This window comes from Thermobia domestica, chromosome 10, assembly GCF_964235325.1.
Source record: "Thermobia domestica chromosome 10, izTheDome1.hap1.1, whole genome shotgun sequence".
Lineage (NCBI taxonomy): Eukaryota > Metazoa > Arthropoda > Insecta > Zygentoma > Lepismatidae > Thermobia > Thermobia domestica.
The window spans coordinates 29409451-29427995 of NC_137463.1; the positions used below are offsets into that span (position 1 = coordinate 29409451).

The window sequence follows — 18545 nt, forward strand, 5'->3', positions numbered from 1 at the left end:
ATAGCACAATTATTGGAAAATTCTGTTTAACTGTAAGTGTAACATACTGTATTAATATTTTTAAAAACCAACATTTACATTGTAAAATCATTAAGAAAATAACAATGTAACAATGAAAACTTATTTTTATTTCTGTAAACTTTTCGGTGTAATCCTTTGATGTGCAGAAAAGAAAAAAGGAAAAGAAGAAAACTTTCCGCCAACAATGAATAGTACAGAACTATACACTATATTGTTATGTGTACCTCTTAAACTAGGGCACTTTCTGTACTTTTTGGTGGCATATTTTACTTTCCCTTTCTGTATATATGCACCGCTAAGGCGCACACAAGTGATTAAAAAAACTGACTCGAGTAAAACATGTATCTTTACAGTGCATTAAGTAGAAAGCTCACTAAATATGAAAGATACTGGTTGCTTAAAATATTAATAAATAGATCAAGATATTTAGCATATTTAATGTATAGTAAATATTATACGTTGTACAGGATTAATGTAAAACAATGATTGAAATTAACAATAAAGCATACTTTGGAAAAAATAAAGCATAACCAAACAAAAAATAAAGCATAATGTGGGTTGCTTTAATAATTATATATATATGAAGTGCATTAATGTGTTGAATTATTCCAGTAAATCTCGTGTATTGCCAAACATTTAGAATCAGGGCATATGTAACATAGTTCATGACAGAATTAACGTTACATAATGCTCTAATAACTATTTTTAGTCAAAATTTAATTTCGTTATAAAAGGGTTCCCATTTAACGGAAGGGATGTTTTTTAACCCCTTTAACGAAACATGTATCTGCTGCCTTAAACAATAATATAATATAATACGTATAATATAACTACACTAGATAAAAAACCATGTCGGGCATAGTTCCAAATTCTTTTCAAGAATTTTTTTTTTTTTTTAATTGAGCGTGTCTGTAGATGCTATTCATGAATTAACGTCATTTTCTATCGCGTCAAAAGACACGCTCCTCATTACAGGGAAACTGAAATCTTTAAGTTTTACATCCCATGGTTATGCCGGCTAGGCTAAAGGAGACGGTCATGATAAGAAATCAATGAATGAAATGATGGAATGAAGGAAGTGGGAGGAAACGGGAGAACCATGAGAAAACCCACGCACACGGTGTTTGTCCATCACAAAGCTCACTTGGCGCAAGCTGGGATCGAACAAAGGACCCCATACACCAGAGGTTAACGCTCTGCTACTAAGCCACCGCGGCCGGCTAAGAAATTATGCGTAAAAAACTAATGGTATTTGTATAAAGAGTAATGAAAGACACATTCTGTTAATTAAGTATTTTTTTCTTTATAAGAATTATAGCAACGTATGAATATATTTACATTTTTTTCAGTGATAAAAGAAATTCACATAACAACAATTTCACATATTATATATATATATCTTCTCTAGCTTTCTTGGTTTCGTAACTTGATCGGGAATTCAAGACGCATCACATTTCTTCTTTCACAAGTCTATTTCCTTAACAAAGAAAAAATATCCTGAAAAAGAAATACTTCGGTAATCCCACCACGACATCACACAGGAACCAAGTTCATCGTGAAAAAAAAAGAAGAAAAAAAAACACTCTGATTGTCACTAACATCATTTGACACATCACAACGAAACACAACCATGTAAAACAGTCACAATTCACAAAACACAGTTACCGCACCAAACTCGTAATCAGTTTTCTGTTTTTCAAAATAATAATAATAATAATTTGTCTTGATGTATACACTTATAGACAATGAATATTCGTGTTTTCAAATACATGTACACCAAAATGTTCTATTATATACACTATGAGCTCCGGAGGTACCTGGGGAACAGGAAAATAATACAGGGGAATACAGGTAATTCATACATGATACAAAAATTTCTAGTTTACGTATATATATATTAATGATCGTAACGATGATTAATATATTTCCGAAACTATTTTTTTAAAATATCATAGATAAGCAAAGAAAAAAATTAGACCTATTAACAATGTCTTCTTCGGGTTGGACAAAAATCGGATACAAAATCTTCCATTTGTCTTTATATCATAACTTTCAAAACGTTCCATTCACGATATATATGTATTGCACAGATATCACAATACTACCAGCTATATAAAGTATACGTACAATTGTAAATACACTTATATTAGGAAACATTCATGCGGTTTTGTAATTGGTACGTTATTCATATATATAGTTGTTAACCCTACACCAATAAAGAAAATTTTTTAGAGCGTATGGGATCATATCCAATCCCAATTTTATATTATAACAGGTTTAAGTTTTGCGGAACTTCTTTTACTTACCTGTATATTGTCTTAAATTTATAATTTACACAAATATAGTGAATCACTTTTGTATTTGTTGCAAATACATCTAATTTTTGCTTCTATTAATATTAAATATACTCGCAATTTTCTTTAAAAAAAATATTTTTAAAAAAACTTCACACATTTAGAATATGTAAATAAAAATTTCAGCAACATAGATTTTTCTTTGACAATTTGAAAGAAAAAACATCTAAAAAGACTTTATGGTATATTTTAAATTATTCTACAAGCTCCAGATATAAGGAACAAGAAAATTTTTGTTGAAACATATTGGATCTTTTAGGCCAATTGGATCAGAGGTCTCAAAATTTTTGAACGGCTCCTAAATAGAGTTTTCGCATTTTCTATGAAATAAGTACATCATACTGAGTTAACTGATAGTTTGGGTTTGGGTTTGGCTATTCTGTTTGTAGTTCTCCAGAAATAAGGCCTACAGAAAATTTTTGAATGAAATATATTGGATCTTTCGATCCAAACATTCTGCAAGTTTATTTATATTCAAATTGGTTATAAATATGACTCTATTATTCACAATACAATGATATCCGTGTAATGTTCCTTCAGTGCATATTAGAGGTTAGCCATTATATTGTTATTGTTGTAAATGTGTTCCGTATGCTGAATAAGTAATTATGATCATACTAATTGAATTTTAATACACTATAAATAAATCTACATCTGGTTATTTTGAGGGAGGTACTTCTCCCCTGATTTTATCAATAGTATAGTAATATATAATACAGATAACAAGACAAAATCATACTGACCCCAAATTACTAAAGTAAAACAAATCTGGTTAGCTAGTAACAAACTTAAGTCACACCAAAAGCAAGTCAATTTCGCCTTGACAGTACACTACTCTTAAAGATGAAAAACCAGTGACGAAGTTAAAAGAAGTAATGAGATTTCACCTTATTGTTGTAGGGTTAACATTTACAGACACAATTAAATACATGTATACAGAATACAATAAACGAAAATGAAATATAACGAAAAAAAGAGTACAATAACACACATATATCTTGAAGTTTTAAATATAACAATATTAATCTGTTTTTTTTATATATATTTACCTATAACAATATTTATGTGTTTTTTAATTCTTTTCTTAAATATAACAATATTTATCTGTATATTACTTTTAATACCATTTGCTTTCGTTTGCTATTAAAAAACATGTTCACACACAGTGGCGAAGCGTAATATGAGGCTCTGAGGCCGGGCCTACCATGTTTTCTACAGTATATTTTATTTATCTTTAATTTCTTATAAAATAGTCAATATATCAACATTTCGGTTTTTTGATATAAAAAAATGGTAGGTTGGAAACACTTGGAGTCTCTCCTGGCTGAGCCTCATCAGCTCCCTAGACAAGCTTACGGGCTATGCTGCTCAAGGAGCTAAGCTATTATCGCCGGGGATTGTTCGCATAGTTGGGAAGGTGCGAAGGCTCGCCTCTGGGAGTTTAGTTTAGCGTTAAAAGCATCTTTTATCGCTAATATGTTATAAAATTATTTCCTTAACACAGAGTAAGAAGTTTCTGTGTAGAATTATGTATTTCTATTAGTGATAACTTGTTTAATTTAGGTATATACTCTCAGGAGGTATTCAGAGTAGCTGTTTTTTCCATACATGGGACCTGGTCCATAATAGCTTGTAAAACATGTCTGATACATTAAACATATGTATAAATTTACCAAACGTTACCGTGCAGGATTCAATAATATTTGTGTGTAATTTTAATTGAGTTTTCAATTTCACAGAATCAGTGGGGTATTTACGATTTTATTTCGAGGTGCTTTGCTTGTTTCGGGAGGAGCTTTGCTAACTTTATTCCTGGAAATGTAAAAATTCTGGAATATAGATAAAGCAATAAGAAAATGTAATAAAATTTCGGTGAGTACTTCTTGCGTTAATTCAAATGAAGGTCCTTCTGAGCATTAATATTTCTAGTGAAGTCATTATCACGTGATGCATTCATTAAATGCAGTATTGTACTTAAAGTGAGAGATGCAAGTAACAAACGCTTATCCAAGAAATTTGACAGCTAACTGTAAGAATGTACTTTCTTTTCCTCTCCCTCCATTTTCAAATATGCAGGAAATGAAAACAGCAACTGAGAAGGAAACTCCCCTCAACCCCCATGCAAATCCCAGACAGAAGAAAATATGAACTGTACTTCAAATATTTGTAGTATATCTGAATGGGATTATTAGTTTGTCGGGCCTACCCTACTTGTGGGATTACGCTTCGCCACTGTTTACACATAAGACATTTGCTTTGCTAGAAGCTTATGTAACTGTTTCATTAAATGAAGTTTTTTTTTTATTATTATTAATATTTTCATATTTTGACATCTGTATGGACTATCGTATTCCATGGGGTTAATAAATGGGATTCGCAGTTATTGACGTAAGATGAAAAATTCTCCACTATATTTGTCCGCAAAATGTTTCGTTTTAAACAAATATCTACGAACAAACATTAATGCTACATAAAGCTATAAAATAGATTGAATAGATGGATAGGAATATTAAATAACAGCAAATCATAATTTTCCAATAACTTTTCATTACTAGAAAATTTTTAAATGTCATTTCGCACTTGGTAATGAATATTATTTATATGATGTTCTTATGTATGTGCAAAGTACATAGAAAATACATACAGAAATTATGCGGTTCTGTAATTGGTATGTTGCTCATATACATGAGTGTTCCCCTACATCAAAAATCTTTAAGAGAGTATGAGGTCGTATCTAATCCCAAAATTTTATATTATAACGGCTTTAAGTTTTGCGGAACTTCTTTTATTTACTGTATGTTGTCTTAAATGTATAATTTACAGGAATATAGTGAATTTTATGGGAAAAAACTAAAATTTTCTTGTAAAGAAAATTATTTTATCTATGACTATATAAACAGGTCCCCCCTCCAGGAAATTTTTGACTTTTGAACAAATTGTATGTGTGTTTCCCCTCTTTTTATATATATTTACAGGATGAACTATTTATTATGATACGTCCTTGTAACTTTTAAACTAATACGAAACAAAATGAAATTTTATACCATACAAATATCGGCAGGGAGAAATTGTTTGACAATCTATGTGATACCTCCAGGTTAACAGTGTGCCAACCCAATAATGCTATATATACGAGGGACAGTCAAAAACTTCCCGGAATGTTATTGTAGTTTTGGAATTTGTGATTCAATCTCAATGAATCGTGTACAATACAGTCCTTGGGTTGCCTAATTATGAAATCGACAAGTGTGAACAGCTTCATAACAGGCAGTGTAAGAGCAGCTTGGCTGAACGGAGAGGTGTGTGATGATTAGTTACCACAATGTCACAGATTGACCAACAACAACGGTAAAAGTTCATGTGCAAATTGGGCAAAATCTGCTTCAGAGACTTTGATTGCCTTAAAAACAGTTCAGTATCAATCGGATGTTTGATTCTTTCCAAAGCTAAAAATGAGCCTTTTTCGTTTCGCCAATGTAGGAAAAATCAAAACCAACACGAGAGATCAAAACCAAATTTTAATACCTTCCTTTAATGTGTCACCATCTTCAAAATCATGAAGAAGAGAATGATTTCCCATAGATTTCTTAAAAACCAAACAGTTACTTTAGAAAAGTTCAGAAGTCATATTATTGTCCTCTTCTAGCTATAAAAAATTCCCTTTTTGTGTATATGTTATTTATTTATTTATGTATTTACTTATTCGAAAAATCCCCTCGGAACAGTTAACATCTCGTAATTTCACTGAGCAACACATTTCAAGACGAAGAAGAAAAGTTTCAAAATTAAAAATTCGTATCCATGTTAGTTATACCATTACTCTCACAAAACCAAAAACAATAACTTTAAAGTACCAATGCTAATAGATAATTTATTTATGTTAATTAAATTTGTTAAAGACTATGAAAATTATTGTAAATAAACATCTGAATATCTACAGTATATTGCACATATAACTTAAAATGTACAGAAGTTAAACCAGCACTTTGTATAAGGTTTTGACAATTACGCAGTACATAAAAGCAGAAAAAAATTGTAAATATTACAATACGTAATAACTACCATAAAGTATGTACACTCATGTCCAAAATGATTGTCGCATATCTATAACTGTCTTCTTGTAAGAATATAATTTGATAATGATTTTGCAGGGTACTTTTGATACTGATACTGATACTACATGTATAATCGGGAAATGTATATTTGTAGTAAATTTCAGAGGAAAAGAATTCCAAATACGAAAATTAGAATGAGTAAAACAAAATGTTGCTAAATGGACAAGAAAGTTTTATTTTCGTTTTATTGTTCTTATTTACTGCTCTTTTGACATGAAATTTGCCACATACATGTCTTTCCCGAGTATACACATACTAACATTATAAGAAATACCGGACGAATACGTTATCAAATTATATTCCTACAACAACATATTTATAGATATGCAACAATAATTTTGGTCATGAGTGTACATTATCCTTCGCAAAAGAAATAATAATACTGCTCACAATAGCTGAATACTCAATACAATACGAGTTTACACTCTATGAACTGCAAGTCCGGACTAGTAACAGCAATACTTGCACAACCATATTAGACAGCGACCAAGCAATATGAGCAATTTTGAGGTAGATAAGTATAATACGCAGCAAAGTTATGGAACACATTAATTAAGACTAGGCAAGCTCTAATACTTAACAAACAAAAAGCACACTTACATTTTCTTTGTAGTAATGGTATTCCTATCTGTTAAGTAATTGTAAGCTTTTTCTATAAACACATCTCAATTCCTCATTTTCGATTTCTCATACTTTCAGGAGAGTTTTATTTTTAAAGGAAATAAATTTCACATTTCATTCTTTCATAAACAGGGTGTTTCCAAACAACACCGACAACGTTTGGGAGGGGATTCCTGATACCAAGATAAGACGAAAAGTGCAGACCAACCTGGATGTACAAATGCTTCCTTACGGAGTTATAGGTTGCCGTAAACACGAAAAAAATGAACTTTAGAGGTTCATAGCTCCAAAACCTACCGCAGTCGGGTCAAGACTTCACTTAGGAACTAATATGTGCGCAATTCGGAAATATATGTTTCAGAATCCTAAGGTACTCACGCAACAATTTTTTATAAAGGCAGTTTGGCTACGGGTATAAAACTTGAAGTACTCACCAACTACCTCTATAAAAATTGTTGCGGAAGTACCGCAGGATTCTGAAATATGGATATTTGGATAGTGCACATACTAGTTCCTAAATAAAGTCTTGACCCCCCTATAATAGGTCCCATAGTATTGAAGCTATGGACCTTTAAAGTTATTTTTTCATGTTTTCTGCAGCCTATAACTCCGAAATGACGGATTTCTGCACCCAGATTGGTCTATAGTTTTTTTTTTTTAAATCTTGGTTTCAGGAGTCACTTCCCAAACGTTGTCGGTGTTGTTTTGAAACACCCTGTATAATAATATAGACGTTCTGATTCCAATGTACTTTAATAACTCTCAACTATTGGATTGCATATAGTGAAGGTGATCACAGACTAGTCTGCCTTATAGATGTTCTGAACTTTCCACGATCCACAGTGTCATGTTATGTGCTGATCAAACATATCACATGGAAAGTATTACCGCCGACAGTTGCTTTATGATCATGACTTGCAAGTTTGTACCAGAACTGTAAGAAGCAATCAATGGACCAATCAATGAATCTCAACTAATATCAATGGTACCGGGGGGCCTCCAGAGCTACTAGTCTTGTAATTCTAGAAATCACGCATTTTACAACTGCTTATACTACAAAATCATGACAAATGGGAGGAATCATCATTAGTATATAGAAATGACTTCTACTATTATTCTAGTGTTTCTGCTTCATGATACTTTCTAGGTTGAAGAAAACATATTACAAGACTAGCAACTTTGGGAATAGGAATGTGTGTCAACAGGGTGCATCTATGGAGTATGAAAACTGAAGACCCATCAACCTTGCTACTTACACTAGAGGACTGGAAAGATATGGAAGTGCTCGTAAGTTGAGGTTGGCTTCGGATATGATACAGGCCTCATGAGACCACAGATTTTCTTTATCAACGAAGCATCATGTAGTTCTGGATACGTGCAGAATGTGCTTTTGTAACATAGATTTATCAACTGATTTTCCTAAATTGGTCAATAAGTTATGACCACTGTGTTCACCTGCTTGGTGACTATTTGCATCTCTACATGAACCTTGGGCACTCCCAATACGATGAGTTATTCCAGCAGGATAATGAATCTACTCTTCAGGCACATGTTGTCCAGAATTAGTTTGCGGTGGAGTCTGAAGACTTTCAAACACGTGGATCTCACCGCTTTCGTTTGATATGAACCGTATATAGCGTTAATGGAAAATCGCGGAAAGGTCTGTTTGTGTCAAAGATCTTCCACCTACGAATATCAGGGAACTATATACAACTATCAAAATGAAGAAGATCAACATCTAGCCAGAGCTCTTCCGTCCACTTGTTGCGATATGCACTTCGGCACGCTCGACGGAGTCCTACAGCACATAAGGTAGCTTGCTCTGTCAGTGTACTTGGTTGATATGTGCATTTTCATCGATAGCGTACATTCTTATATTCAGATATTGTATGATTACTCACTGTATGTACTTTGCTTTGTTAATTATTTACTGTTCATATTCTAAATAATTTAGGCAATCGGAAATTACAATAATATTTACAGCTAGATTTTCATTATATACTGTTTAAGAGGTTTCTTAAATATGTACAAAATTCCGTTATTAAAAACTGTGAATTGTTACCCTATATTTATGAATATTTGACTGTTTCTGTGCTAGAGCACTTCTTTTTTCTTTTCTTTTTTAAAAATCGCATCCTATATCCTTTTGCTCTTTCAAGAAATGAAGTACGCTTTTTTTATGTGGATAGCTATTCTGCCTGACAAGAGATTATATTAGAAAATTTACAGAAAAGTATGTATGGTACATTGCAATTCATGGGTAATAAATTAAACTACAAGAAATATGTTAAAATATCTCAATATTTTAAACTATTGATATTTGGAACAAATAAAATAAATACAAACCTCAACCTTCACGGCTTTTTTCTCTTTTCTGTCTTTTTTTCATGTTATTCTTAGCAAAAAAAAAAAAAAGTTCACACAGATAAAAGATATTTATGAATGACTTTTGACAAAATATTGTCAAACATGTTATAGTTATAGTGATTTTTTTTTTTTAAGTTTTAAAAATGGTGTAGTTAATATTTTATGGAACTTTAAGCAGGTTATACTTTTATTTTCGATATTTTAGTGATTTTTGGGAGCCCCAGTAATAAAAATCTAATTTTAGATATGATTTTCCTAGTTCAGAAATTACAAGGGAAAGTCTAAAAGAAAAGGGACTTTTGCCATTTCTCGCATTAGGGCTTGGCAAAACTGCTAGGATCCAGCGCTGAATTAGAGTCGTCTGCAACACATCTATGCAACGTGTCACTCTTACTCTCGCGTTAGTCGTTAGAATGTGGCAGACCTTTAAACATGGCAGCTCCACTGTCGATCTGCACCAAGGAAGAAATGAGGGCAGTGATTCACTTTTTGTTTGCGGAAGGTGTTAAACTTGCGAAAATTATTCGTCGATTGAAACCGCAGTATGGTACTTGGTACATCATTACGAACTGGAAAGTAAGGCTTGACTTTTTGAAACATCTTAAAAACCTTGCGGGGAGGTATGGAAAATTGACCTATTAGCCTTCTCCTCCTAGTACATGGTAGTGAAACAGATATTTTCTCCGAAATCCGGTGTTGCCAAGAAATTCTAGCTAGCTGACAATTCTCGACCAGAGGAGTGCGTATTCCTCTCCGTCACTTGAGAAAGGTTTTGGCGAAAAAGAAAAAAAAAAAGTAGCGTGGAAACTCCGAATGGTTTGTGTTGTTTTGTTATTTGACACTTTGCGTGGAAAAATCTTCCTTCTTTCTTTGGAGAGGAACAAAATTTGAACTGGACAGCAGCTGTCGGCGAAAATAGGGGTGAGCAAATCTCACAAATCTCCGTCACATGAATAAGGAATGGAATGTCTCAAATGTTTTGGCGAAGAAAAAAGTAGTCTGGAAACTCCGAGTGCTTGATGTTGCTTTGTTATTTGACACTTTCAACCTGCTTTAAACAGAATATTCAGAAGGAATGATCTATATATGCAGGCAAGTTGGTCAGTGTTTGTTTATTTCCCCCTTCTCTATATAGAAAGAAAGAACCCACATGTGTAAGTCATTAATCACAGTGTAATGGGGGCCAAAGCTATGGCAACGTCGTTGAACATAAGTGAAGTGACAATGTCACTAGTAAGACGATATGACTGTTCGGACAGTTCCGATTACCACCCACTAAGGTTTTTAAGATTCTGCCAGTTCTATACGAGCATGGTTTGGAAATACCCTTATCACCAGAAGTTAAGAAATTTAAATGTCAACTATCAGTTGGCAAAAATATGATAAAACTATTATGGGCATGAAAGGTGTGGTAGCCTTTCATTTCACCCCAAGAGGCGAACAGTGAGAACTATTGGGATGTGTTGCGAACTAAACTGAAACCTGAAATTAGATTTAAATATCGTGGAAAACTGCAAAAAGGTGTCATCCTGCAGCAAGATAACGCTCGACCTCATTCTACCAAACGGCCAGCCGAAACAATAAAGGCGTTGGGATTCGAATTGCTGGAACACCCGCTATACAGTCCAGATCTGGCCCCAAGCGATTTTCATACGTTTGGACCATTAAAGGAAGAGCTCAGGAAAAGAAGATTTGCAACCGATGCAGAAGTCATGACGTGGTGCAAAATTGGTTACAGCTGCAACCGAACCATTTTTTTTTCGACGAAATCAAAAAAACTTATGAAATGTTGGGAAAAGTGCGTTGAAGAGCAGGGAGATTATGTAGAAAAGTAATGAATGTTTCAGTTTTCCATCGTTAGAATAAATGCACCTTTTCTCAAGTCCCTTTACTTTTTGATTTTCCCTTGTACAAATCTACCGTATCTGATATTTCATGAACATTTCCTTTTTTAATCTTGTACATAACCATGAATTCTCTCTAGATATTAATATATCAGAAGTATAAATTTTGCAATAAGAAGTGAAATGTAAAATTTTTTCCCTTAAAAACCACCATCTGATAAGTACCGAGACCTAACTTTATTTCATAAAATCATAAATAAGAAAACGTAAAGTCCACTGATTATTTTTCTAACAATTGAATGCAGGATTTTCCCCAACTTTTTGAACAGAAAATGCAATGTCTTCATCCTGTCTTTCGTAAACGTTTTCCTATGATTATTTTAACAGAAAGATATGTGTCATATATACATACAATTTTTTACCTGTCATACCTTAAACGGTTATTCAACGAAATAAAAATAGGTCTAATTTTTCTTTTGCTTATCTTTAACGTTTATATGAAATTAAACACCAAATATTTCTTTTGTAATAGGGCATCTAATGGTTTTCTTCTCTCACACTGACCAAAAGCTTACGCGCATTTTTGTTAGAATGTTATCTGGACAAGGAGGGAGCTGGCGAAACAAACGATATTCGTAATGTTTATGAAATTTATCACAGCAAGACGTAGCACGAAGGGTCGCTATTCTTGATTGACCCCTGATGTTAATACTCGTTCAATGAGATGCTTGGTTTATTCCTCTTGTCAGCTAGTATCCTGAGGTTCAATGAGAATCTGCAATAAAAAAAATATGTAAAATGAATTAACAGAATCTAATTAGCAAATGGGTTAGAGTAACAACTTACAAGTTTTTAAATGATGATCTTATTTAGAGTAATTTTAATTTGCATGATTTTTCACTATTACTGTACACTAAAATGAAATGAAATGAAATTTTTGAGTTTTACTTCCCACGGTTATGCCAGTTAGGCTAAAGGAGACGGTAATGATGAGTAATAAATGAAATGGTGGAATGAAGAAAGTGGGAGGAAACGGGAGAACCCCGAGGAAACCTGTGCACACGGTGTTTGTCCACCATAAAGTTCACTTGGCGGGGGCTGGAATCGCACCCGGGACACCAAGCACCAAAGGTGAACGCTCTACCACTGATCCACCGCGGCCCCTACTGTACACTAACGTTTCTCAAACTGTTTTCCGCGGACCACAAGTGGTTCTCGAAGTTTGTTCTTGGGGTTCTCTTAGATTGAACATGAGTCCAAGAACGAAAGAATTGAATTTCTCCTGGTGATATGATTGTAGTAGGTATTCCCGGGCTATCAGCTAGGTGAAGGTATTGACATCCGACATTTCGAATGCGGACATTGTATTCATCTTCACAGATTGTAATGAAGAGTCCGGGGATGTGGGCATACATATCACTCGTGAAAGCAACAGTCTCAATAGAGAAAAATGGGTTTCTACTCAGCCCTTTTGAGGAACAAAAAACAAACATTCAAAAAAGCAATTTCTCGCAGCCACAACAACTGCCAATCAGGAGCAAGCATCTCTCAGTCAATCAGAAGCCAGCAATTCCCTCAGCCAATCACAAGCTCCCATTCACAGCTCCGCCCCTAAATAGTCACCATATATACATGCCCACATCTCCGGTCTCTTCATAACAATACCTGACGATGAATGTAATGTCTGCATTCGAAACGTCGTCTGGTTGATAGTTCGAAAAGACTTACTAAAATAGTCCAAGGAAAATGGAAAAAATGGAAGTTTCAAATGAACTGCGCATTACATACCACTCGTATAGAAGAGAATCTACGACAACACAAGTTATATGACTTAATAAGGAGACTATTATATAAATTTTAATAGTTCATATGGGCAGAGTATTATAAAATATTCCAGACAGCATTCAATTATTTTCTTTTAAAAAATATGTATTTTTATTCTATTAATAACAATATACAATTGAGATAATTTGAACCAGGGGCGTCATTTAGGGGAGGAAGGAGGGGGCAATTGTCCCCCCCCCCAAGAGTTTGAGGAACACATATATTTTAATCAGTTGTATACTAATATACTACTACAAAACATGAAAGTCTTATGTCGGTGGTGCTCTTGCCCCCCCCCCCAAGCGAAGTCTGAAATGACGCCCCTGATTTGAACTAACACTATTTAAAAAAATATATAAATACATTAGTAATGTTCGGAACATTTCTTAAAACAATAAGCAATGTCAGTGTACACCACGTAAAAGAGTTTGGTTTATCACTGTGTGAAAATTGAAAGTTGTTTTTGTACCTTTAGCTGCCCACTTTATTCCCATTCTAAAACTTTAGCAGGATGATTGAATATTTGAAAATATAAAATATTTAAGTTTTTTTACGTTGTCAAGTAGAAAGTCGTTTAGTTTTATTTTAGTGTTGTATTCCATGGGCAAATTAGCCTTTTGTATCCTGAGCACTACACTAACCCGCTAATCTCAACTGAACTGCAGGTAGTGTCAAGCAAGGATGATATCCATAATTACTTCCATAGAAGAACACGGAGAACCGATTTTAGACTGTCCATATCTTGGGATCAACTGGATGGATCCCCTCCGTCATCAAACTCGATTCCTGACTTTTGACTTACATCTTGGTCAAAATTGATGGTGATTCAACAAGTAGTACTTGAAATTTTGTGTCTTCCGGACAGATATATGAACAGAATAATTATATAAAAGCTTTTGCCAATCAGAACTCCTCAAATATGATAAACTTGCTTCCGAAGGATACAAGAGTAGTGTGGTCCATAAAACATCTTGATTAATCCCAACTTCAATAAAAAACAATAGGTCCACACTTGAAAAAAGCACGTTTGAAAAACGGTGTTGTACACAATTACAAAATCAGATTGTACCTAGGTACTAATGTAATGAAAAGCAGACAACCCATTTTTAAAGTTTTCTCTTGAAAATTAACAAGGGAAGAGTTACATAATCAAGTCGAAAATATAGCATCATTTGAACACAAAGACATGCGTACAAACGATGAGTAATTAAATCGAAGCTGAATTTTATGAGGGAAATGTTGTTTATAAACAGTCTTCAAACACGTAATTCTGCTTTTCATTATATATACGAGGACTACTTGTAATTATGCCATAATTGTAATTATGCCTAGACACAGAAAACGCAATCTTAATTTGAACTAAATTTTGTACATACCTGAGAAATGGCCCTTTTCAATATAGAAAAGACGCTTATAACTCTTATTCTCTCAATAACATATTGAAAACGACAATAATAGTGAATCAACTCACTAATTGGCTATTGAGTACAACGATATATAAGGTGCTGTCTATAAAATTTTTACTAATAAATGGTTAGATTAGATTAGGTATTAGATTTCTGGGGTTTCGGCAACTATAATCAACAGCCGCCTGCAAAAATTGAATTACATCACGTACTTCACACCTCACGGGTGCTTCGATTACAGCCAATTCTGAACTACCTGATGTTGAAATTTCAAGAAACTCAGCAGATGCCTGGAGAAGTCGAATTACATCACGTACTTCACACCTGACGGGTGCTTCGATCGCAGTCAATTCTGAACTACTTGATCTTGAAATTTCAAGAAATTCAACAGATGCCTGGAGAAATCGAATTACAGCACGTAGTTCACACTTGGCGGGAGCTTCGATTGCAGTCAATTCTAAACTACCTGATCTTGGAATTTCGAGAAACTCAGCAGACTCCTGGAGAAATCGAATTACATCACGTACTTTACACGTGGCGGGTGCTTCGATCGCAATCAATTCTGAACTGCCTAATCTTGGAATTTCAAGAAACTCAGCAGCCGCCTGGAGAAATCGAATTACATCACGTACTTCACACGTGGCGGGCGCTTCGATTACAATCAATTCTGAACTGCCTGATCTTGGAATTCCAAGGAACTCAGCAGCCACCTGGAGAAATCGAATTACATCATGTACTTCACACGTGGCGGGTGCTTCGATCGCAATCAATTCTGAACTGCCTAATCTTGGAATTTCAGTGAATTAAGCAGCCCCCTGGAGAAATCGAATTACATCATGTAGATCACACCTGGGGGGTGCTTCGATTGCACTCGAGGTTTTCACGCTCGCTAGTTCATGACGGCTGAATAGTTGTGTATATCGGTGCGGGAAATGTACAAGTGTCTTATTCCAGTTTCATCATGTCACTTGGTTCTTCCCTGGATGCGTAACGCCAAATGAAAAGAAAACCCTTACAGATATATACGCTGGATTACTGTGAAATATTTAAAATACAGCGATAAATTGTACTACTATCACATGGTTGTTCAACATCAGGCAATATTTTGTAGGAAGTCAATTGTATTTTCGCATTGGTTTAAAAGGGAAAAGCAAACAATTAGTTACTTATTATTAATAATTTCTTTCTTTTTTTTCTAATATTTATAGACAGCAGCCTATATGGCACTGCACTCAGTAATCAGTTAGTTTGATGATGTACTTTTATTATCGGTTTCAATGCATTATTGACAGAATGAAAGTTATAAGCATCTTCTCTGTATTTAAAAGGGTTCTGTTTGAAATATACTTACAAAATTAAGTTCAAATCAGGAGTCCCTATTCTGTGTTTAGATACAATTACAAAAGTAAATAAAGCATTACGTTTACAGTTACTGATTCGTAACGAAATTATACTTTACAAGTGTATGTACTTACTTCACTTAATATTGCCCAATTCTCACTTTCACTCCGAACGTTTAGGCGGAGGATCTTTATTGGTCCCAACTTGGGATCTACTGTCCCTTCTGCTATTCCCATGCTATCAAATTTACCTGAAACACATTTCATAAAAATATTAGTTAAGATTATATATGACAACATGTATAATCATATAAGATCAACATGTAGGTAGCTGGCCGCAGTCTTAATTCAAATGCTGAGAGAATTCGTTATATTAAATACATTCTAATAATGAAACTGATATCACCTCTAAACTCAGTCTCTGAAACAAGATAAGAATAAGCCAAAATATTTTTCAGACCATTTAATATGTTATTAGGAAAACACTACGTCACAGTTTTTGTTCCATTAAAATAAATCTCGAAACATTTATTAATTATGGTAAATTGTTACGAGAACCATCACCAAAATCAAACTCAAGAAAACATCAAAGATGTTGATATATTAAAAAAAAAAAAAAAAAAAAAAAAAAAAAGGAATTTGCTTTCATAACAAGAATATTGTACAAAAAGTACTAACGAAAGTTTATTAATCATATGTACAAATTTTAGATGAAAAATTGTAGCCAAACATGGTTTCGTAAAGTACTTAAGAAATCAGGAAATAATTCAATGTTTTTAGAAAGAATAAAAGTAAATACTCGAAGGATAATTATAGAAATTGAAATATTGAAATTTAATTTAGCGTAAAGCACTAGCATTAACACACACACACACACACACACACAAAATCGTTTAAACAGAAAATTCGAATGCTATTATAATCTTACACATACGAATTGTAACCTAGATATTGTATTTCCTTAGTAACACTAGTCAACAATGATTCGTTACACAAACAATTTTGAATGTTTCTTATGTATTTTCATCTGCTGATTCCAAAAATAAAGTCAGAAATTTTCCATCCCCCACCATCTTTTTTATTGTAATTTTGAAAATATTTTTTTCCCTATTTATTAGCATTTGTGGTATATAACATGTTGATTAGGAGTATGTTACATTTATATTTCATTTCTTTATGTCAATAATTGACTTCTAAGGCTAGTTTTAGACGGAAGCACTTATCGTATACAGTTTCTCGTAGCATTTCTCGTAGCAAAAATCGTATCATCGATATCCTACAGTGTAAAGTAGCAAATGCTACAGCATTTCCCATGCCATGACATATCCTATGGCATTTCTTGTCGATAGAACGTGCTCTATTTCGTAGCATTTTCCCCAGCACTTCTGATCAGATTGCAGCGCCGTGGTGTGTTAAAAGGAAGCGAAAGATTTTGTGCCAAATATCCATGCTCTTTGTTTTGTGTAGGAAATTGAATTGTAGTAAAGAAAAATGAGTTGGAGTAAGGATGCTGTTATTATGCTGATTGAAAAATATGAGGAGCATCCTTATTTGTACAAAATTAAAAGTTCTTTGTATCATAATAAGCATATGCGACAAAGAACTTTAGAAGAAATAGCGACTGAAATCTCTGTTTTTATTTTCGGAGCCATAATTGAGCTCTTCTCCAGTGATTTGTTTGCTACGTTACGACAAGATGCTTATCAAAATGCTACCGTGTAAAAGCACCATATACTTTTGATGCCATAGAAAATTGTACGAGGTATTTGGCAGCACATCTGCTACGATAAATGCTTCCGTCTAAAACTAGCCTAACGTTTGGTGATTGTTGTCCTCAGTTCACGAGTTACAACAATTATATTCCCCTACAAAACTGCGTAAGATAAAGTTCGCAGATGAATAAAAGCTTTCTTAAAAGAAAAGCTTTCTTAAAAGAAAGAAGCTAATTCTATGCTCTCTTCCGTTGTCAATTGAATTGTGACAGAAGTGTGTAATACTGTCCATAGTAGTGCATTTTAAGGAGTAGTTTAAAAATGTATAGTGTATAAGAAACATGTCTCGAAAGTGTGTAAATAATAGAAGCAACTTCTGTTACGTGTGTGGTAAGCTGACTTTCAAAACGCACAGGCGAAAGTTTACTCCTCTAATAAGAAGAGTATGACTGTTATTTTAACAACAAAATAGACCAGAACAAGACTAGAGCTCCAGAAATCTGTTGTGCCAAATGAGTAACGCTATTAACTTGCTGGTTGAAAGGATCCCGGTCATATGCCTCTTGCGGTCTCTATGATATGGCGCGAATCTAAGGATCATTTGACATACTGCTACTTCTGCTTGACAAATATATCTGGAATAAGTTCGAAGTCCAGACATACTGTTAAATATCCATCTTTAGATTCAGCAATTCGACCGGTGCTTCATGGGTCAGGACTTCCCATACCAACTCTACCAAATGACATAACAACGACTGAAGAATTTTCTGATGTTCAGGATGAATTACAGAATGATTCAGATTTTGCGGAAGATTATGCTATAAATGAATCTCACTTTATTTATAGCAATACAGGAGGATTTAAATCATTTGGTTCGGGATCTTGGTTTCAGTAAAAGCAAGGCAGAATTATTATTATTATTATTTTCCGCCAACGTGAAA

General features: G+C 33.8%; 1 protein-coding gene across 2 annotated transcripts in view; it reads right to left on the reverse strand.

Annotated features, from left to right (window-relative positions):
- Window positions 1–1299: 1299 nt before the first annotated feature.
- Window positions 1300–18545, reverse strand: part of Mgat4a (alpha-1,3-mannosyl-glycoprotein 4-beta-N-acetylglucosaminyltransferase a) — a 726029-nt gene continuing 708783 nt past the window's right edge. For both annotated transcript variants that reach the window (XM_081727920.1, XM_081727921.1), the window contains exons 12-13: window positions 16028–16143; window positions 1300–12097 (exon numbers count right to left, since the gene is read on the reverse strand). In XM_081727920.1, coding sequence (XP_081584046.1) covers window positions 12068–12097; window positions 16028–16143 — 146 coding nt within the window. In that variant the 3' untranslated portion in view covers window positions 1300–12067. The remainder of the gene's footprint in view (window positions 12098–16027; window positions 16144–18545) is intronic.